The 23,798-nt window shown below is 44.0% G+C and overlaps 1 protein-coding gene across 9 annotated transcripts in view; it reads right to left on the bottom strand.

Moving 5' to 3' along the window:
• The window catches only part of LOC120942938 (protein prune homolog 2), a 159,259-nt gene that overhangs the window by 91,854 nt on the left and 43,607 nt on the right, over positions 1–23,798 (bottom strand). For all 9 annotated transcript variants that reach the window (XM_040355920.1, XM_040355928.1, XM_040355910.1 and 6 more), the window contains exons 2-3: positions 20,618–20,679; positions 12,558–12,758 (exon numbers count right to left, since the gene is read on the bottom strand). In XM_040355920.1, the coding sequence (XP_040211854.1) occupies positions 12,558–12,758; positions 20,618–20,679 (263 nt within the window). The remainder of the gene's footprint in view (positions 1–12,557; positions 12,759–20,617; positions 20,680–23,798) is intronic.

Raw genomic sequence — 23,798 nt, 5'->3', positions numbered from 1 at the left:
TTTCGCTGTCGGGAAACTCGTCGAGCCAAAAAGAGAGCATGTTCTCTATTTCCTCGTTGGGCAATGGGAACATTTGGCTCGACGAGTTTTCTGACAGCCGAACAAGGAACTCGACGAGCAAAACGATGTGTTTTGCCCGTCGAGTTTCTCGGTCGTGTGTACGGGGCCTCACTCTCTCTTTCTCTGTCTAATTTTCTCTTTTCTACCTACCAACTGCTTTAGCAACCTTCGTAACCAAAAGTTTTTCTTTGACTCTTTGCACTTGATTCATGTTGTATGGCATTATGTTGTTAGTCAATAAAAGCACCAGCAGTCTGCCAACAAAGGTGTTTTGTTCAAAATGATTGCACTACAAATTATGAAGAAAGGCTGTCAGAGAGTGCAACAGCACCATAAGAATGACATATATGGAGAAGCAGCATTAACAAACATTTCTGAGATGTGCTTATTTAATCCTGTGCACCAGAGGAAAGGGTCAAATTATATCCAACAAAGAAGCAATTGTGTGCATAGAAAGACCAGAATTGCCAAATTGGAAGGGGTCGCTGATATGACTGCTATTCATAGTTAGTCTTTCAAACAAAAATTGAAATACTCTTTTGTTCTCAAATTCAACATTCCTTGGCATGCTGCACAGAAGAGTTGACAAGCACAAGCAGGTTTTATACATTAGATGTAAGATACTGTACAGATGGAAAGAAACCAATTTTACTAAGTAAATCCTTAAAAGTGAACTTCAGGCAGATATAAAAAAAAAAAAACCAATGTAATGCAGTTATGTATGCATTGAAAAAAACATTGAAGTGATCATTAGATCTGCTACGAAAACGGCCATAGATGTTTTGAAGTTCAGCCAGTCCCTAGTTAACCACTTAAGGACCCGCCCCCGGTATTTTAAAGATGGATATCTTGGTAACGGCAGCAGTTGCTGCCACAACCGAGATATCCATCTTTTCTTTGAGCGGTCCTGTAAACGATAATGGTGGTCTCCGCGGCGGGTTCACTGCGAGATCACCGTTAACGACAGCGGGAGAGGGCCCCCCTCCCGCTGCTCACCCACTCCCTCCGCCGCTTACCGGAGCCATCGGCAGTGGCGGAGGCATTCGGGTCCTTTCCTCTCCTCGGCTGGGATACGAGTGAGGGCAAGATGGCCCCCACCTGTCACCATAGCATAGCAGGGCGGAAGTGACGTCAAAACGCCACTCCTGCCCATGCTTCTTAAAGCGGTGGTTCACCCTAAAAATGACTTTCCCCTATTACACTGCCCCCCCACATTACAATACGATTATGCCTATAATTTTTTTTTTGCTGCTGTACATACCTGGGTACAGCTATTCACCCGTGTCCTCCGGGTTGCGAGTCCCGCGGGAGTGGGCGTTCCTAACATGGCGGTAATTGACGTTTTAACAAAAAAACGAGCTCCCCCCGTCACGTAAGCCGCATAACGATTGGCGAAAGGAGCCGAACGGCGATGCGCAGGCGCAGTATAGCGCCGACTCGCCGTTCGGCTCCTTTCGCCAATCGTGACGCGGCTTACGCGACGGGGGGAGCTCGTTTTTTTGTCAAAACGTCAATCACCGCCATGTTAGGAACGCCCACTCCCGCGGGACTCGCAACCCGGAGGACACGGGTGAATAGCTGTACCCAGGTATGTACAGCAGCAAAAAAAAAATTATAGGCATAATCGTATTGTAATGTGGGGGGGGCAGTGTAATAGGGGAAAGTCGTTTTTAGGGTGGACCACCGCTTTAAAGCAATATTTTCTTGTTGTCATTTTTTTAAATGCATATAAGTCTAAATATGGGATCTGAGGTCTTTTTGACCCGGATCTCATATTTAAGAGGACCTGTCATGCTTTTTTCTTTTACAAGGGATTTAAGAGGACCTGTCATGCTTTTTTCTATTACAAGGGATATTTACATTCCTTGTAATAGGAATAAAAGTGACCCATTTTTTTATTTATTTTTTGTGTAAAAATGAATAAAATAAATAAAAATAAAAAAGAAAACCATTTTTTTTTTTTTAAAGCCCCCCCGTCCCGACGAGCTCACGCGCAGAAGCGAACGCATACGTGAGTAGCGCCCGCATATGAAAACGGTGTTCAAACCACACAAGTGAGGTATCACCGCGATTGGTAGAGCGAGAGCAATAATTCTAGCCCTAGACCTCCTCTGTAACTCAAAAGATGCAACCTATAGAATTTTTTAAACGTCGCCTATGGAGATTTTTAAGGTTTAAAGTTTGACGCCATTCCACGAGCGGGCGCAATTTTGAAGCGTGACATGTTGGGTATCAATTTACTCGGCGTAACAGTATCTTTCACAATATAAAAAAAAAATTGGGCTAACTTTACTGTGGTCTTATTTTTTAATTAAAAAAAGTGTTTTTTTTTTCAAAAAAAGTGCGCTTGTAAGACCGCTGCGCAAATACGGTGTGACAAAAAGTATTGCAATGACTGCCATTTTATTCTCTAGCGTGTTAGAAAAAAATATATATATAATGTTTGGAGGTTTTAAGTAATTTTTGAGAAAAAAAAACTATTTTAATCTTGTAAACACCAAATCTGAAAAACAGCCAAGGTCCTTAAGTGGTTACACCAGCCGAATTTCTCTTATTTCAATGGCCAGCTTTAGACAGGAAGTGTGTAACTGGATGGGTCACTAGGTGAAATATAGGGCAAGAAGTCATAAGAAACAAATGCGGATAAAAACATTTAGGCATTGTAAGCTGTAATATATTACATTTTTGTTTTTCAGTTTAAAACTGCTTTAAAGTCAGTTATAATATAATGGTAGCATTGATGAGTAACAGGTTTTCTACACGAGATTGCCATTGGGATAAGCCAAGAAAGTCACGCATTGAGCCTCAAACAATTTTCTGACAATTTAAGACTGACATTATGTTTATGAAAAGAATTAACTCTCTTTTAGCAGTAATTAAATGTAAATAGTTATAGAGTGAGGTAAAGAACTGGGCTGGGCAGGTCTGGATCCACACAGAGGCATAACAGGCTCCTGCCTTAGTCACCGTAGTGAGTGGTGCATCCTGCGCCACAGACCTGTTACTCCCACAGATTTACACTTTTTGGACTTTCATTGTAATTTTAGGTCTCCAACTCAGGGAGGGGGGTGTGGAAGGTAGCACTATAGCGTGGAGTAGGAATCCTGCAATATCATAATTGCCATATATATTCAATATACCATTAGGTAATCTGAGATATCACAAGAATCTGGTGTAATCACCTGGGTCTTAGTATCGAACTAGGACACTGTTTTCAGGCCAACTTGACCCTGTAATAGAGTCCATAGATTCTGGCTAGAGTCCACCCAACTACTGGTGGTGGCCCACGTGGTGAACATAGAAGCTTTCTGATACCTTTCACTATGCTATGCAGTGGTGTACACATTTTCTGATTGGGACTGCTGTTCTCATTTTTGCACATTTAAAAGGGACTTACAATATTTTTTGTCACATAAATATTTTTTCACTTTATTGATGTGTTTTGTATCATGACATTTTTAGTGCGGCAAAATTTATTTTATTGATTGCACAGTGTGTCTGAATGTTTTATCCAGCGGCTTTTTTTGCACATTCCAGCGCGTTTTCTATTACTAATAGTTAGGGAATGCTACATGGCTAGTGTCTCTCAATCTTTTTTCTGTCATTACACCATTTAAAAGTCTGCAGAAAAGTAAGTCAGAAGGCACCTTAGTGCAGAACTATTTTATGTAGTCTGAAGGACACTGACATCCGTACTGGATTATGATCTCAGCCATTTCTTGACGCATTTCTTGACGCAACATGGGGAATGCCCCCCTTAACATCAGCATTCCCCCTTCACATCAGAATCCCATCATCATGTAAGAGTCAGCCCCCTTTACATGACAGTCCCTTTTGTTACATCAGATTCCCTCCCTCACATCAGGGCCCTACTTCACATCACATCAAACCTCTCCATTACATTAGAGTTAGCCCCCTGCATATAAGAGTCCCTCTTTTACATCAGAGACCCTCCATTTCCTCAGAGTCAGCCCCCATCACATTAGACTCAGCCCCCTTCACAACAGAATCCTCAGTCCCTCCTTAACAAGTAGAGTCCCACCTTCAAATTCTCAATGTGGCTTCAGGATCATGGCAAGGGGTGGGAGGCAGAGCAGGTCTAGTCAAAAGCAAGACTTCCACCTTCTTCTGTACCCCTGCCCTAAATCATCTGTTTTCATGGTGTGGGTGGGCCGGCCACCAGCACCATAGCAACAAATTCTATTTTTTGCACTTACTATAAAAGCTTTTTCTTGAAGCCTATTGAGTGACATGGGAATTTAGTAATTCTTAGACATTTTGGCTATACTGCATCTACAGGATGCTGGGACACTGGCAAAGAATAATTGTTAAGCCAGCCCCTGTTTAACCATGTCTCCAACAATCATTGCTCAGTTTTGTGAATAGTACATAAGGCCCATAACAGAGCAGAGGGACCTGTTTCCCTCTTTGAACTTGAAAGGTTTTATGGTAGGTACAAAAATCTTATTTTCTCGATAATCCATTGAGAGACAGAGGAATTTATTATTTCTGCAGTCCAACTACCGCTACCTGGAAAATGGTGGGCCTCAGTTAGCAATATGGAGGACAAAACAATCATCTACCATAAAATAACAAACCGAGCAGGAGAAGAAAACCTGGACCAACAGTTAAGGTGGTCAACGAGAAGAAATGTTTACTACAGTAAAGGCCAAAGCCTAGCTAACCCTTGTTTTAAGGGAAAGGCAGATTGGACAGACAAGGCATGTCCCAAAAAAGACCAACCAGTCTATAGCTGGAGGCTTATGTAAAACCCCTTAAATCCCCTTACTTAAGGAAGAGGAAGGTCCAAATGGAGAATAATGCTACCTGATATACAAGTAACCTCTTAAAGAGACTCAGCAGATAATCCAAATGGAGAGAGAGAAAATAAACTCTTAAACTAGCAAAACAAGAGTAATAACCCTGAACCATTTTAAAGAAGTGGTTTGGATTAGAAGACTATAGTTCAGTCACAGAAGAGCATTTATTTGTCAGTAACCAGGTCCCACAAAGGCCTCTAGACTGGCAAAATCAATCTTACACACTGTGGGGTAGATCCACAAAGAAATGACGCCGGCGTATCTACTGATACGCCGGCGTAATTTCAAAATTCCCGCGTCGTATCTTTGTTTTGAATCCTCAAAACAAGATACGACGGCATCGGGGTTAGATCCGACAGGCGTACGTCTTCGTACGCCGTCGGATCTAAGATGCAATTTTTCGACGTCCGCTAGGTGGCGTTACCGTCGTAATCCGCGTCGAGTATGCAAATTAGCTATTTCCGACGATCCACGAACGTACGACCGGCCGTCGCATTTTTTTACGTTGTTTCCGTTCGGCTTTTTCCGGCGTATAGTTAAAGCTGCTATATGGTGGCGTACTCAATGTCGTCGTTCCCGTGTATAATTTTGAAAATTTTACGTTGTTTGCGTAAGTCATCTGTGAATGGGGCTGGACTCCATTTATGTTCATGTCGAAAACAGTGACGTCCTTGCGACGTCATTTGGAGCAATGCACCCTGGAAGTTTTTACGGATGGCGCATGCGCAGTTTGTTCGGCGCGGGGACGCGCTTCATTTAAATGAAACACGCCCCCTACCCGCCAGATTTGAATTCCGCGCCCTTACGCCGCGATAGGTACGCTACGCCGCCGTAACTTACGGCGCAAATTCATTGAGGATTTAAAGAAAAGCAAAGTAAGTTACAGCGGCGTAGCGTATCTTACATACGCTGTGCCCTGCGCCGATGTATGTGGATCTGCCCCTGTGTCATTTTTATTGTTCCTTCTATTTCTGTATGCAGAGGATGTCACTGTAATTATTTTAATTCAAAAAATGTAAGTCCCTTTTTCCTAATTGAATTACATTGATTTAAAAGATTTTTCCCAGCCTGTCTGCAGGGAAACAAAAGCAGGAGGAGCTGTTTGTCCTTCGCTGCTGGCCAGATGTTCAAAATAAAAAAAAACAGCCTTTGGAATACAGATTAAAAATAAATAAAAAATATCAACAAACTGTTTTTAATTGCCATACAAATATATATTTGCAATCAAATGTTTATTATTTTTGGCAATAACATGGTGTGGCCGGATTTCTGCCAATGTCATGCCCCTCCAGCATGTGACTAAGAATAAAAAGGAGGTGAAACCTCCATCAATCAAGATGTAATATCATGCCTCCATTGTGTTTAGATGGTGGGTGGGCATAGAGGAGGAAGGAGGGAGTGGACTGTAATTTACCACTGTGTATACGCCCACATGTGTGACTCTATAGTCACATGGGCTGCTCAGATGTGATAGTCAGCATAGAAACGCAATAAAAACTGAGCATGTGCAGAGTTGCCACCACACCTGCAAAATCCTTAGATGAATTGGGGACATGAACATAAGGTGGAGATAGACACCATCCAGGTTTTTTGCAGAATACAGAAAATGTATCTCATACTGACTGAGTAAGTATGACCAGCAGGTAATACAGAATTTATTGATAGTTTTTATGATGTGGGTTTAGTGACACTTTAGGGAATGCCTCAGCAGGGTAAGCTGCTGACCCTCCATAGAACCACGTGACTTATTTACATGTAATTCTTCCTAGCAAGAAGAAAGGAGGCACATTCAAGGGCCAAACCCTCATTCTTCAAAGTGGGAACAATAAATGGGGGGGGGGGGGATCCAGAAGCCAATACCTTGACTCTAAGAAGAAAAACAAATGACACACCCAACACTGACCAATGTAGGTCACATGTTCAGGTACAGGAGTACTTCAGAGATGAAGATCTAACAATCTCCAGATAAGATCCAGCAGGCCATATTAAAAAAAAAAAGACTAACCAACAGAGAGATCCCCTATTGACTGTTCAGTAAAACCAGACTCAAGGAGCAGACAAGTGGATACATTGATTAGGAGAATCTTCCAAAGATGGGGGGAAAAGGTAATTCCTACTTAGAAAACAATTAGAGGGACCTCTTGGTACCAAGAACCAGCTTGGTGCCAGTTCAAATTATCGAACTCAGAGGGAGAAATACAATTAGAACCGGGACAGCATAACAAAAGGGACCATGTTAAATTACATTCCCCAACAATCCCAATAACCTCTAAAAGGTGGCAAAGGTCCACAAATAGTGTATATGATAAGACCCTCAACCTGAAGGACTCCTCAGTGTTCCACAATTGGGATATCAATAAAAGGCACTATGGTGTGGCCATAAGAATCAGTGCTGTTGGTAGGATCCAGAACAACTGAAGGCACTGAAGGTAAAAGAGCTGTAGGCACTGATCCACATGTTCTCATAGATGAATTGTTTACATTCCCAACTTTATTGAGAGGGTCTTTGCAGCTGTAAGTGATCTATAATATTTTATGTCTGGAATAGGAGGCTGATTCTCCAACTGCAAGGTGAAACATACAGGGGCAGATCCACAAAGTGAGTACACCGGCGTATCTACTGATACGACGGCGTACTTTCACATTTCCCACGTCGTATCTGTGTTTTGAATCCTCAAAACAAGATACAACGGCATCTGGGTTAGATCCGACAGGCGTACGTCTTCGTACGCCTTCGGATCTAAGATGCAATTCTTCGGCGTCTGCTGGGTGGCGTTCCCGTTGTTTTCCGCGTCGAGTATGCAAATTAGCTATTTCTGACGATCCACGAACGTACGAGCGGCCGTCGCATTCTTTTACGTCGTCTCTAGTCGGCTTTTTTCGGCGTATAGTTAAAGCTGCTGTTTGGTGGCATACTCAATGTTAAGTATGGCCGTCGTTCCCGCGTATAATTAAAAAAAAAAAATTTAGTTTGCGTAAGTCGTCCGTGAATTGGGCTGGACGTACTTTACGTCCACATCAAAACAATGACGTCCTTGCAACGTCATTTAGCGCAATGCACGGCGGGAAATTTAGGGACGGCGCATGCGCAGTTCATTCGGCGTGGGGACGTGCTTCATTTAAATGAAACACGCCCCCCTACTCGCCGATTTCAATTAGGCGCAGGGGCAACCTTACGCGTCGCGTACACTACGGAAACGACGTAAATTATCAGCGTCGGACGCGTGTAGGTTCAGGAATCTCGCGTACTTACCTCATTTGCATAGACGACGGGGAAAACAACGATGCGACACCTAGCGGCGGGAAAAAAAATTACTTTTAAGATCTAACAGCGTAACAGCCTTACGCATGTCAGATCTAATGGTTATCTATGCGCAACTGATTCTAAGAATCAGTCGCATAGATACCCGGGGCCAGATGAGGAGTTACGACGGCGCTAATGGTGTTGCGCCGTCGTAACGCCTTTGAGAATCTGGCCCAAAGTGACACAAGGCCTTGTGTACTCACAAACCTGAGCAGCTGATGCTGAAGAAGATTTTAAGTGGCCAGAGGTGACAATGTCACTGTAGGTAGGCAGTGGAGCTAGACCAGAGATCAGATGATTCACAACAGCAAGAAGATGCTTACTTTTAAGCTGAATAGGAGGAAACAGCCTAGTAGATGACGTCACACTCAGTATCCTTGGCCTTAACTATTATTACTGTAAGATGGTAGTGGCAGGAATTCTACAATGCAAAATCACATGCAACAATGCCAACTGTAGGATAGCTCCCAGTGCTTCGGTCTTACTCTGGTCTTACTCACTACATGAGACTGGGTCACACTAGAGGCTGTACCATAGCTCTAGAGCTAGATAGCAGTCTTCAGCTAACTAACACAGTACCCAAAGGTCTGTGTCACGATCAGGGGTCAGGCTCGAAGTTCAGTTGCTATAGCAGTTGCACGCTTACCACCAATCAGCATGATAGGTACACAGGCAGCCACCCAGGTAGATGTTGGGGGCTCCCCTGAGGTGGGGATTCTAATTACTAACAAGTGTTAACTAGAGCTCCTAATGGTGGAGATTCTTTTTCGTGTACGTTAGTACCAGTTCGCAGTCCTGAGATTCGCCCCACCAGGAGGTGAGCAAGCCAGGGTCTAGTAGGTAAGGATCAAACAGAAGCAAAGTTCAGCAGAGAGTGGTCTGAAGTCCGCTCTCCACTCATGTCACCAGGATCATTCGAGGCAGCGCCAGGGGCGGACTGACCATTGAGTCACTCGGGCACTGCCCGAGGGCCCCATGCCACTAGGGGGCCCCATCAGGGTTGCCAGGCTCAGTAAAACCAGGGACAGTATGTAAAAATCTGTGTTTTTTTTAGATCTGTCCCTGATATGTCCGAAACTGACATGCTTTTAAAGTGAATATCCCAAGATTTTAGCTGCCCTGCCTCTGCACTGCCTCCTGGCGTGGTGGCCATCTGTAAGCCAGAGGGGCCCCATAATCTTCTATTGCCCGGGGGCCCCATGAGTTGTCAGTCCGCCCCTGGGCAGCGCGTCATCCCGACTTAGGAAGTCTGGATCCTCCAGCTGCCTGGACCGATGACAGTCTCAGCCTCTCAGCATCCATAGCTCAGACTTGCATCAGCTGAAATTTGAGTCATCTATAAGGGCCTTAAAACATAACAAATGAACAAAAACAGAACTCTTATCAAAGTAAAATTTTGGCAATTCACAACAAGCCTTGCGGGAAGGCACCTGACCAGGAACACTCACAGAATTAATGTCTGAACCGCTGGCAACAAAAATGAGTACACCCCTAAGTGAAAATGTCCAAATTGGGCCAAAAGTGTCAATATTTTGTGTGGCCACCATTATTTTCCAGCACTGCCTTAACCCTCTTGGGCATGGAATTCACCAGAGCTTCACAGGTTGCCACTGGAGTCCTCTTCCACTCCTCCATGACGACATCACAGAGCTGGTGAATGTAAGGCTGCATTCACACTATAGCGTACTGAATCGCGGCGTTTTGTCCCGCGAATTGCGGCGGCAAATAGCGGCGTTTTGTACAGCGATTCGCCGCGATTGTGAATGCAGCCTGTGACCCCCTCTATGGAGATGGTTCACATCTCCTAGCCGAACGCCGAAAGACGCCTGAAAAAAAGGTCCGGGACCTTTTTTCAGGAGGCAGGCGTCAGGCGTCCGGCGTTCGGCGTGGAGATGTGAACCATCTCCATAGAGGGCAATGCTAAATCATCCCTCTGGCGTGTCGGGGCGGCAGCGGCGTTCACACTCAGGGCCATCTTTTCCATTGGGCACGCTGGGCAGTTGCCCGGGGGCCCCGCTTGCCTGGGGGGCCCCACCGGCTGCCCAGCAACCCCAGTAAAAAATTATGGAGAGTGACGGGTTAGAACTGCCCATGCCCAGTTCGCGGAAATCACAGAGAAGATCCGGTCCTCCACGAGTGCGGGGGGTTGCTGATGTAAGGGGGGAGTGAATGCAAAAATGTAAGGGGGCACTGATATAAAGGTTCCCCCTCCTATATTAGTGACCCCCCTTACCTTAGTGTATTTAATCTAAGGAAGGTGGTCTCTGGTCACCAGAGTACCCCCCACATCAGAGTCTGCAGGATTCCCCCTTACAATGCAAGGGGGAACTCAGTCTGCGGACCCTGATGTAAGTGGGAAAGAGAAAGCAGTGGACTCTGATATAAGGTTGTCTCTGGTCACCATAGCCCCCCTCCACATCGGAGTTCCCCCCTTAGATCATGATCTGCAGCGTTCCCCTTTACATAAGAGTTCCCTTTCACTGTAAGGGGGAATCCTGCAGACTCTGATGTAAGAGCAAACTCTGTGCTGGCTGGGTTATAGTAACCTGACCTTCATGTCAATGAAGACATTTTTTTTTTATTTACTTTTGTTTAACTTAAACACATTTCTAATAGCACTAGCTATATGTTTATAGTTTAAATACTGACATTTGCATTGTTGGGCACTGAAAACTGTAATTTTAGGTACTTTTTTTGCAGTGGCAGTAAAAAATGTGGTTCTGCCAGTAAATTTCATGATTTTTGTCAGTAATTCTCGTGCGTGATTGTGTAGACCGGGCCCCAGTGCACTGTATTGCCCGGGGGCCTATAATGCTCTTAAGATGACACTGTTCACACTACAGGCGTATATACGCCTAGGTGTGAACGGGGCCTTAGAGATCTTGCGCTCCTCCACCTTCTGTTGTAGGATGCCCCACAGATGCTTAATAGGGTTTAGGTCTGGAGACATGCTTGGCCAGTCCATCACCTTTACCCTCAGATTAGAATATGATTTAACCTTTTATCTTTAAAACCATACAATGTAGTAGGGGGTGTACCATCATCCTAGTTCAATGATATAAATTGAGGGGTCTCAAGGATTCCCCACAAACCCTGAGATTCTTTAGCAAGGCAGTGGTCATATTGGAGGTGTGTTTGGGGTCATTATCATGTTGGAATACTGCCCTGCGGCCCAAACTCCAAAGGGAGGGGGATCATGCTCTGCTTTGGTATGTCACAGTACATGTTTCTCATTCATGGTTCCCCCAATGAACTGTAGCTCCCCAGTGCCAGCAGCACTCATGCAGCCCCAGACCATGACACTCCAACCACCATGCTTGACTGTAGGCAAGACACACTTGTCTTTGTACTCCTCCCCTGGTTGTTGCCACACGTGCTTGACACCTTCTGGACCAAATAAGTTTATCTTGGTCTCATCAGACCACAGAACATGGTTCCAGCAATCCATGTCTTTAGTCTGCTTCTCTTTAGCAAACTGTTTGCGGGCTTTCTTGTGCATCATCTTTAGAAGAGGCTTCCTTCTGGGACAATAGCCATGCAGACCAATTTTATGCAGTGTACAGAATATGGTCTGGGCACTGACCCCCCCCCCCCCCCCCACACCCTTTCAACCTCTGCAGCAATGTTTGCAGCACTAATATGTCTATTTCCCAAACACACCCTCTGGATATGACGCTGGGCACGTGCACTCAACCACTTTGGTCGACCATTACAAGGCCTGTTCTGAGTGGAACCTGTCCTGTTAAACCGCTGTATGGTCTTGGTCACCGTGCTGCAGCTTCGTTTCAGGGTCTTGGCAATCTTCTTATAGTCTAGGCCATCTTTATGTAGAGCAACAATTCTTTTTTTCAGATCCTCGTCGAGTTCTTTGCCATGAGGTGCCATGTTGAACTTCCAGTGAGAGAGAGTGAGAGTGATAACACCAAATTTAACACACCTGCTCCCCATTCACACCTGAGACCTTGTAACAATAACGAGTCACATGACACAGGGAGGGAAAATGGCTAGTTGGGCCCAATTTGGACATTTTCACTTAAGGGTATACTCACGTTTGTTGCCAATTATTTAGACATTAATGGCTGTGTGTTGAGTTATTTTGAGGGGACAGTAAATTTACACTGTTATACAAGCTGTACCCTCACTACATTGTAGCAAAGTGTAATTTCTTCAGTGAAAAGATATAATAAACTGTTTACAAAAATGTGAGGAGTGTACCCACTTTTGTGAGATACTGTATATCATAAAAGAAGCATATATCAACCACAATCACATTGTCTAATTTGAAAAATAAGATGTGACAGTGTAATTCTGAAAGAGCGGTAACTTCATAGTATATAAGTGTATGTACAAGCAGCCAGTAATCGTCATCTTACCTTGACCTGTGTAGTCAAAGGAATCTGCTTCATCTGGAGTATCAAGGTCATCTACATTAATGTCCAACTCATCTGGGGTGTCAAGGTTGTCATCAGACAAGATGGAACCTTCGCTGTGGTCCAGAGATAAGTTTATGTTGGGAGCAGTGAGCTTTATTTTTCTGGCATGAGAACCATTCAGATCCAGGGAATTAGGAGGTTCTAAGAATACAGTAAAAATGTTCATATAAAAAGTATGTTTTTTTCATTTTTATTTTTTATAGCAACACCAAGATGAATTTGTTTATACCTTCAATTCAAATCTTGCCACACATACGTTAAATCAGACCAAGGGTTATAACAAAAAAGTGGGAAAAAAATTAACATGCCTCTTTTGATAGCTAGGAGGACTGACTGCTATAGTACTTCTCAACCCCAGTGATGTATTTAGGTTTTGTGCTGCCCTAGGCCTGACTAAACTCGTGCACCCCTAATTTAAATATGACCCACCCCTTCCTGTCAAGGCCACACCCCTTGATGTTAAAGACCTGCCCTTCCCTTACCCTTACTCTATCCAAAATGAAAAAAAAAAAAGTGTTCCTATAGTTCTACTTTAGGCACAAAATTCTGATAATTTTATGGAGAGGACTAAAAAGATATAACCATGCCAATGGTACAGCAGAAAATATGTAGCACAGTGAGGAAGGTTTGTGCTCCGCCACCCTACAGTTGCGGGATGCTTGCCTCTCTGCCCAGTCCGCCCCATAAGGCAGGTGCTACACCAATAGCGCAAGCCGGCGGGGACTCTTTCCGTGTTGCCCCCCTGCAACGTGCTGCCCTAGGCCTTGTTGGCCTAGGCCAGGATACAGCCTTGCTCAACCCATGCTGACAATCTTGTTTGTCATAAATTGATTGATCAGTGTTTCATAAACAAAAGTTTTCAGCTTCTTAGGTATAAGTTATATTTTAGTTTTTTTGCTGTATTATTAAGAAGATATAAAGTAACATCATAAATACCACTCTTATTTTATGTATTGTTATATGTCTCCCAGTGTTGATAATCTCTTGGATTAGGACTCACCCATACTTTGCAGAAAAACCTTGACATGGTTCATGGTTTCCACATATTTTCATTAAAATGTAATAAATAAGACTTAAAGTGTTACTAAACCCACTACAGTAAAATCAGTCTGTATATGCAGTAACGCATACTGGTTATACTCGCTGTGGAAGGGGCTAATCCTCCACAAACAGTGTAAAAAGACTGTTTGCTCCTGTCTTCCTTCCACTGTCCCCTAATAACTTTTTAACACAGAGTCTATGGAGTCAGGCTGCACATGCTCAGTTTGGTGTGTAGTTTTTCTACAGATGCTTTTTTTTTTCTTGGGAAGATGCATGTGATCAAAACATTGCCAATCAGCACTGTTCAGACAGAGGGTCTTGCAGTCTCATAGGACAGTCAGAAAACTCCTCCTTCAAGCTTTAACCAGTGCTTGGCTGGACACTGATAGAAGTCACAAGACTGCTATATACTGCTGATGAGAAAACATATTTAGCAGTTTATATTTACTAAAATAATTGCATTTCAATGTCCTGTGTACTGTGGGAGACCAAAAATAGTAAACACAAGTTCTGGGTTTAGTAACACTTTAAAGTGATCATAAAAAATTACCTTGTAATACAACCTATTTAGTTCAAAACAAAAATGAAAGACAAAACATTTGTGCATAGATATATAAAAAAAAAATATTTGGGGGGGATTGTGCCAGGACATGTCTGATCTTTAAAGGAGAGTACACTGAATTCCTAGTATAGCTAGATAACTGACCATGATGTGCTCTCCTGCTTAGTGTGGTCAGTTTATATTAGGAAAACAGAGGGGCTAGCAGGAACACCAGGGATTTCACATAAAGGAATCAATACAAAGAGAACAGGATACTTTCTCATACAAGTACATGGTACAGCAGGAACATACCAGGAATATGAAATGCTGGGTAATAAACATTTAAAAACAGTGGGCCAGATTCATAAAGAACTGCGGCGGCGTAACGTATCGTCTTTACGTTTCACCGCCGCAAGTTTTCAGCGCAAGTGCCTGATTCACCAAGCACTTGCGTGTAAACTTACGGCGGTGTAACGTAAAGCAGTCTGGCGCAAGCCCGCCTAATTCAAATGGGGCGTGTACCATTTAAATTAGGCGCGTTCACGCGCCGAACGTTCTGCGCATGCTCCGTTAGGAAATTTCCCGACGTGCTTTGAGCGAAATTACGGCGCCCCGATGTATTGTTTGAACGGCGACGTGCGTTACGCCGTTTCGTATTCCCGGACGTCTTACGCACAAAAAAAAAATTGAAATTCGACGCGGGAACGACGGCCATACTTAAACATGGCTGTTCTAAAGATAAGCCATGAAAAAGCAGGCCTAACTTTGCGACGGGAAAAACTGACTAGCGACGACGTAAGATATTGCGACGAATGCCCGTATCTTTGTGGATCGCCGTAATCAGCTAATTTGCATACCCGATGCTGGAAAACGACGCAAACTCCACCCAGCGGCCGCCGGAATATTACACCTAGGATCCGAAGGCGTACGAAGCCGTACGCCTGTCAGATCTTAGCCAAAAGCTGTCGTATCTTTTTTGTGAATTACAAATAAAGATACAACGCAGCAAATTTGAAAATACGCCGGAGTATCAGTAGATACTCCGGCGTATTTCCTCTGTGAATCTGGCCCAGTAAACTTTGTTGGCTATCTAAGAAAAGTGCTTGGATTTTTATTTTATGTGCTCGTAGCATACTGCCTCTTTTTAGTTGTAAACTGGTTGACCTGTATTTTTTTTTTACTATTTTTGGTTTACATCACAAACTATGCCTCTCTGTAAATTCCTAGCTAAATCCAGTTAAGGTAGCAAAAATCTCAACTATGTGTATTTGACCTTTTAATAAAGTACTGTACTGTAATGTAATGGTTATCAAACACTGTGTATATTGTATCAAATACTGAAAGGATTGTTTAATTGAATTGAAACAGCTAAACAACAAAACATACACAAAAATAACACATATAGATGTAATGTAATAATGTAATAGTAGCATTAAAGGGTCACTAAAGGAAAACATTTTTTTAGCTAAAATGACTGTATACAGGGTATAGAGACATAGGGCCAGATCCTCAAAAGGGATACGCCGGCGTATCTGCTGATACGCCGTCGTATTCCTGTTTCCTGGTGCCTCCATGGCAGCATACCAATGGTCATGGCTCCGCCCCCGACCGACCCACAGGACCTATTAACTCTCTAATAAAAGGAGTAATCCCCCCCCAGTTAGGCATTCTTTTTTCTGTCCTCATCCCCGCAGGATCACGCGTCAGCCCTACCTCACCGTCTTATGGTGTACCGTTGCAGGTTCATGCTCTCCTGCAGGATGGAGTCCTATCGCTTGGGTTGCTAAAGGCACCAGATAAGTATAGGAGCCCTTTTTTCTGTGGATCTTTTTTTGGCAAATACACACACTTGTAACCTCCAGGAGCTTCCCCTCTCCTCGTTAGGTGCACAGGCTGACTGTCCTAAACATTTCACGTTTCCCCAGTACAAGTCACATCACTGTGCAGGGCGTAGCCTCATCTGAGGTGCTTTACCTGACCCCCGCCACCCCAGCCTCCGCTCGTCGCTCGGTATGGCGGGGAGAGAGGGAGCGGGTCAGCTGTTTCCCCTGCTTGCGGCTTCACATGCTGTCGGCGCTTTGCGCGCGTCACGGAGCTCAGTCTCGTCATCTTGGTGGGCGGGGCCTCCGTCGGCGCGGCGGCGCATGCGCAGTACATCGCGGGCGGCCATCTTGGTTCTCTCATCTACTTAAGGCAGCCTGTTGCCTCATTTGAGGACAGGCTGCCTTGAGGGAAGCATCTCTGATCTCCACCTCTCCACCTCTCCTACTCTGACCATGGATCCCTGTCAGGGTAAGGCTCATTTCTTTATCAGAAGAGGAATAATACTTGTTTTAAAAAAAAAAAAAAAAAATATAAGGGAAATAAACTGTTGCGGGCTTTCTTTTTTGGTTCACTGGGAGAACAATCTTTTCTTTTAAGTGGATCACTATGCTTATGTGTTTGTGTATGGATATATATGTATATATGTATGTATATATATATATATATATGTATGCATATGGTTCATGCGTGCATATATATATATATATTCCTCCCGCTGATCATGTGTATAGGTGTATAGCTTCATTCTTATTTTATATATATATATATATATATGAAGGTGTTAAAAAAAAAAAAAAAAAAGGGAAAAAATAGTAATTTCTGAAATAAATCTACCCCTAGCTGCCCTGGACATAGTCATGCCGCTACAAAAAGATCAACATTCCACTAGGTAAGGGCTGCAACAGCAGGTAAGCTTTTTTAAAATAAAAGAGCACTACAGTAGGTAGGAAGTATGGGCGGATAACATCGAGACAGCCCTCAGGGCTGGCATAGACTCCGAAGAAATTATAAAGGCCTTGGATGAGCTGAAACTGGCCTCAGATTTTATGGCAGAGGCGGCCATAGACGTCCTGAGGTGTTCATCTAGAGCCATGCTGTATTCTATTACCGCCAGAAGGGCCCTGTGGCTGAAACCATGGGCGGCAGACGCATCGTCTAAACAATCATGGTGCCGCATCCCGTACGACGGGAAGGCGCTGTTCGGAGAGAAAATGGACTCCGCAATCACCAGAGTCACGGGGGGAAAGAGTGGTCTGATCCCTCAAGACAGAAGCAGAAGAAAGGTCGTTTGTGAGCAACAACGAGTGGTCGCTAGACCAAGAAGTCTTCAATGCAGTATGCCGGCAGTGGGGGACTCCCCAAATAGATCTTTTTGCCTCACCCCTCAACGCGAAAACCCCACGATTCTTCTCGAGGGGCCCATGTCCGACTTCGGCAGGGGTGGACGCCCTGATACAGCCATGGTCTTTCCGGTTGGGGTACGCCTTTCCCCCCAACACCCTTAATACTACGCTTTCTCCAACGGCTGACAAAGGAGGATGTCACCATCTTAGCGATAATTCCATACTGGCCGAAGAGACCCTGGTTCCCACTCTTGGTCAGTCTGGCACTGGGCAATCCGCTTCCTCTACCTCACAAGAGCGGCCTGCTGTCACAAGGAACTTTCCTTCACCCACGCCCAGAGATCCTGAGTTTGAGGGCCTGGAGATTGAACGGAGGAGGCTGGGCAGCTTAGGGTGTTCTCAGGAGGTGATTCAAACTCTCCTACAGGCAAGGAAGTCTTCCACAAATGCCACTTATTACAGGATATGGAAGAGGTTTATAGCTCTGGCGGATTCCAACCAATTCAACCCTCTAGTTCCCAGGATCCATAATGTACTGCTGTTTCTTCAATCAGGTCTGGACCTGGGTCTGGGCCACAGCACACTAAAGGTCCAGGTGTCTGCCATCTCAGCCTTAACGGATACCAGATGGGCCCATGACCCTCTAGTCGATCGTTTCCTGAAGGCGGTCCTAAGATTACGCCCCCCTAGGAAGACGCTATATCCCAAGTGGGATCTCACTGTAGTCTTAGAAGCGTTGGCACGTCCACCCTTCGCCCCTACAGAGGAATGCTCGCTGGAGGACATCACTTGGAAGACGGCCTTCCTAATTGCTGTCACGTCGGGACGCAGAATATCGGAGATCCAAGCTCTCGGTGCTCAGGAACCCTATATCACATTCTTCCCAGACAGGGTGGTTTTGCAGCCTATTCATCAATTCATTCCCAATGTCCCTTCGGCCTTTCATCTTAATCAGGAATGGGTCCTTCCAGCATTTGAAGAAGATCAAAACTCCTCGAACTTACACGAGCTAGATGTGGCCAGGTCCTTAAAACATTACCTAAAACTCACACAGGGGTTCCGGAAGGGCCAACGACTCTTTATCATCCCCAGAGGGGCAAGAAAAGGAGAAGCGGCCTCCAAAACAACAGTAGCTAACTGGATTGTGAAACTTATTCAAAACACCTATCGGGCTAGTGGTCTCCCTATTCCCAAAGCGGTGAACGCCCACTCGACGAGAGGAATTGCATCATCTTGGGCAGCCTTGGCTCGGGTCTCTCCGGAAACGATCTGCAAGGCGGCAAGCTGGTCCTCCTTCAGCACATTTATGGCTCACTATAGCCTAGATCCGGCAGCTCTCACCTCCCGCGATTTTGGGAGAAAAGTGCTACAGCAATCTGTTCTGTAATTCATTAAAATATATTTTGAGCAGTACCCTCCCTGTAAGCGAGTTATTTGACCATTGGTATGCTGCCATGGAGGCACCAGGAAAACGGAAAATGTAATACTTACCTTTCCGTAATTTTCCTTTCCTGGTGCCTACCCATGGCAGCATACACCCTCCCTTGTTGACTTGCTCTTTGGGTCTGAGGTCTAGTTACTAAGAATGCCTAACTGGGGGGGGATTACTCCTTTTATTAGAGAGTTAATAGGTCCTGTGGGTCGGTCGGGGGCGGAGCCATGACCATTGGTATGCTGCCATGGGTAGGCACCAGGAAAGGAAAATTACGGAAAGGTAAGTATTCAATTTTCCGTTTTCTATCTATGGAACTGATCCACAGAATCAGTTTCTCATAGATAGGCAGAAGATCCGACATGTGTAAGGGACTTACACTGTCGGATCTTAGGATGCAGTACCGCATCCGCCGCTGGGGGCATTTCGATTCGAAATGCCGCTTCGGGTATGCAAATTAGCACTTACGGAGATCCACGAAGCTTTTACGCTTCGTTTTTTTCTCCGTAAGTATTAGTTTGCCGTCGCAATATTAGGGCTGCTTTTACAAGGCCTAAACTGTTTAGGCCTTGTAAAAGTAGACCCTTCTATCCCGCGTCACCGTTTTTTTTTTTCAAATTATTTTTTTTTTCCGCCGCAACTCGTATTTTTTTTTTTTACGCCCGTCGCGATTCTCAAAACCCGGCGCAATGTAAAACCGTGCAAAGCACGTCGGGAAAATGACATCGTGAGCATGCGCAGTACGGCCGGCGCGGGAGCGCACCTAATTTAAATGGGACTCGCCCCATTAAATTAGGAACGCCTTGCGCCGGCCGGATTTAAGTTAGACAGCCGAAAATTTCTAGGTAAGTGCTTTGTGGATCGGGCACTTAGGTAGAAATTTTCAGGCGGTGTAACTTAAATCCGAATGTTTAAGTTACACCGGCTGGTTGTGGATCTGGCCCATAATAGTTAACTGATTCCTTTTAAAAATGATTAAAAATAGATAAAAACCAATCATATAATGTACCTGCAGTTTAGTTTCGTTTTTGCTGTTGTTTCCTGGTTCTCTGATGTACAGAGCCAGAGAGCCACTAGAGGGCAGTGAAGGTTTTGCAAAACGAAACTGGATTGGTGCTGAGGGGTTTTAGACACACAGCAATCACACCTCCTTGATTAGTCACCACATTGAGAAATCTCCCAGTACTGTGGTTATCAGGAAACAGACATGCAGGAAGTGTCCAGAACAGAGAGGAATTACAGCAACATCAGAGCAAAAACGAACAATGAGGACATGAAACCAGGACTGCAGTAAGGTAAAGGAAGCTATTTAGCTAAAAAGAAAATTCCTTTAGTGACCCTTTAATTTAATAATAGTAGCATTAATGTAATAATAATAATAGTATATATAATAGCAATAATAGTAATAATATAATAATAATATATTATATATTATATAGCAATAATGGTAATAATAATAATATATTATATAGCAATAATAGCAATAATAGTAGCAATATTAGTAATAATAGAATAATAATATATTGTATAGCAATAATAGTAGCAATAATGTAATAATGTAGCATTACTTAAATGTTCAAACAGATCATTTTGTGGTTGATTGTTCTACAGACTAATTAGAAACTAAGAAAGGCAAACTGCTTTTTTCTTCACAAGTGAAATTAAAGTTGAATCACTTTTCATGTTTAGCAATATATCATTTCCCGCACCACTGTGACAGCACGGGTGTAACTTCACAGGACAAAGCTACCATAATGAATAATTAGAAATGTTGAAGACATGCTTATAATTAAGGAAGATATCATTAGCTTCTTTTTACCAGGTCTGATTTCTTCTGCATCGTATGGGATGTCCATTCCCACATCATCCAATACTGATGATCTGAAAAAAGAGAGAACTCAAAATTAGTTGTTATATTTTGGACTTTGAAATTTAAATATGAAATACTAGATTTACCAGTCTTAAAAAAAAAAAAAAAGTATCATAACTAGCTAGGTGTCTGCTAATCATATTCAGATTTATCTGTCTTCCAATTAAAGTAGACCCTGCATGAAAACAATTATATCCTCGAATTATGGCCCTCTTTTTTTTCCTCTTCTATGTAAGATAAATATGAAATGTAAACCGGCCCGACAGTTGGATCTCTCTGCCTTCTCCCAAATTCCGCTGCTCTCCTGTTAACTGCAGAGCAGAGAATGGGAGGCGGGAGCTGGGTGGAAGGAGGGGGTGGGAGCCTCTTAGTGATTGGTTGCTTGATACTCCTAGCAACCAGTCACTAGCTTGCTATTATGAACCCTGACGAAACCAACTCTGGCAGGTAAGTGCTACCTATAGAGAGCTGTTTGTATGTGGGGGAGGGGGACAGAGGACGCCACAGAGGGCATGATGTGAAGGGGATTAGGCAACACTGTTTTGGGGGTGCACATTACACTAATGGGGGGAGAAAATGGACACTACAGGGGGTGATGTAAAGGGCCAGAGGACACTGCATTGGAGGGGGGGTTACAGAACACTACTGTGGGGGAGGGGGGCAGAAGACACTAAAATGGGGAGGGTGATGTGAAGGAGGCAGAGGACACTGCTTTGGGGGGTACAGAACACTACTGTAGGGGGAGTGGGGCAGATGACACTATAATGGGGGGCAGAGGACACCACAGTGGGGGGGAGTGATGTGAAGGGGCAGAGGACACAGCATTGGGAGGAACAGGACACTACTGTGGGGGGAGTGGTCAATACAGTGGGAGGGGGTGATGTGAAGGGGCAGAGGAGGTTGCGTTTGGGGGGGTACAGAACACTACTGTTGGGGGAGGGGCACAGGACACTGCTATTAGGGGGATAAGACACTACAGTGGGAGAGTGATGTAAAGGGGACAGAGGACACTAACGTGATGCTGTATTTTTATTGGGAACTTGAAATTTTCTTTGTTTTTTTAAGGGCCAGCATAGTAGACCCCGCGCGCCTGCTCTGAATCAAGTCGACGCATGCTTGGAAGCATTGAACTTCGTTTTTTTAAGCACGTCGTTGTGTTTTAACGTCACCGCATTCTGACACGATCGGTTACTTAACCTATGGTGTGTAGGCGCGACGGACCATCAGTCAGCTTCATCTGTTAACCGATGGCAACGGTCCTTCGGACCGGTCTCATCGGATGGACTGATCGTGTGTACGAGGCTTTAAAGAACATTTGGACCAGATAGTGCTACTTTGGAATATAAGTGTACTTTTTTCATGACTATGTGACCAAAGAGTCTGGATAGTCTTACCCACGTGTCCATGCAATGATTGTAGGCAATGGTTTCATAGGGGTGGAGACTGAATGCATTGTACAAGGCACAAGAAAACGGACAATGGGGAGATGGTGTCAGTAGATACATGAGGCTGACACAGAACTTGGTGTATTGGCTCTGTGTGGCTGGAATCGGACCTGTTTCTGACACTGTTCAGCCATAGAAGACCGGTGAGCCTTTGCAATAAAACCCGGTCAACAGTATTGGAAAGAGTACAGCTGAGAAAAAAAAACAGCTGCCTTGGAATTGTTTTGTATGCTTGGAAGCACTCTCTTGGGGTTTCTTTCCAGCAGACCGTTGTCCGCAGAAAAATTATAAGGCGGAAAGTCTGACAACAATTGTGTGATGGAGCGTACAAGCGGTCGGATTTTCGGCCAACAGGCTGTCATCACAAAATTCCTATCGGAAAATCCGATCGTGTGTACAAGGCTAAAGGCTCACCATAACACCAGTAGAACTCCATTTAAATTTTTTAAGAATGTTTTATGAATGTTTGTTTGATTTTCTAATTGTTAGTGGTCAGTCTGTTTTTGCAGTGAAAAGAAAATTGAAAGAAGTGGAATGGATATTTTTCCCTAATGAATGAATTCCTAACTTGTATGTTTTTGTTCAGAAAAGTTAAATCACTTCAAAATCAAATGCTAAAAGCAACATTTTTAAGTACTTTTAAAGCAGAATTCAATAAATGAACTGAGAATTTGTGTACAAATGTATTTTTAAATTAGTTTTTTTTAAATTTACTAGTGTGTGACCATTTCTAGGGTGAAATCTCAAATTAGGACACCTGTTTGGATGAAAACTGTTCAATCTGGGAAATATATACCGATTTGCTTTTTTTTGTTTGAAATAATCCTTTTCCAGCATGAGATAAAATGAAAATACTCGAAAGCCTCGTACACACGCTCGGTTTACTCGGCAAGAACCAGCAAGAAAACTACTGGCAGAGGTTTCTTGCCGAGTATACCGAGCGCGTGTACGAGGCATTCAGGTTTCCCGACAAGAAAACTGCCCAGAATCTAGACGAGAAAAATAGAGAACATGTTCTCTTTTTTTCTCGTTGTGAGATTCTTGGCAGTTTTCTTGACGAGAAACCCGAGAGTGTGTATACTTACCTGTCGCCGTGGAAACCCGCGCATGCTCGAAATGACTTTGACGCATGCGCGGTAGCTTCCTGGGCATAGGTAGGGTGCAGCATAATGGCGGTGATGGCATCGAATGTGATGAGCCCATGCTCATCGTACGCGATGACGTCACCACGTTCTTTCCTTTCAAGAGAACCGTGGTTCTTTTGAAACAAGAGTCTGTACACTCGAGCGGCAAGGGATTCGTTTTTTTCCTGACAAGATTCTTGCCTGTGTGTACAGGGCTTAATACATTTTTATTGTGGTGGGTGAGGACGGTAGTGCGAGCAGCAGTTAAGAATAGTAGTGGCAGCTGCTGACATTAGTGGCTAATGGTTTTCTGTTGCAGGACAATTTAGATCTATAAAGAAGGGTCTCTTTTTAATTACTTTGACATATTGCTGAATCTTTTGGCATGATGTTATATTGGTCTTGGTTAGGAAACAGAGTAGCTGCAATAATTTTGGTACCTGTGCTAGTGGTGTTGGGCCTATAGCCTATATAGTCTCTCTCTTTGATTTTTTTGCAATTACTAATGTTATTGGCTAGTGGTGACTGACAACAAAGACTGTATACTTATTCTATCAGGCA

The sequence above is a fragment of the Rana temporaria genome, chromosome 1 (assembly GCF_905171775.1).
Source record: "Rana temporaria chromosome 1, aRanTem1.1, whole genome shotgun sequence".
Taxonomy (NCBI): domain Eukaryota; kingdom Metazoa; phylum Chordata; class Amphibia; order Anura; family Ranidae; genus Rana; species Rana temporaria.
This window is presented reverse-complemented; position numbering and strand designations above follow the sequence as displayed.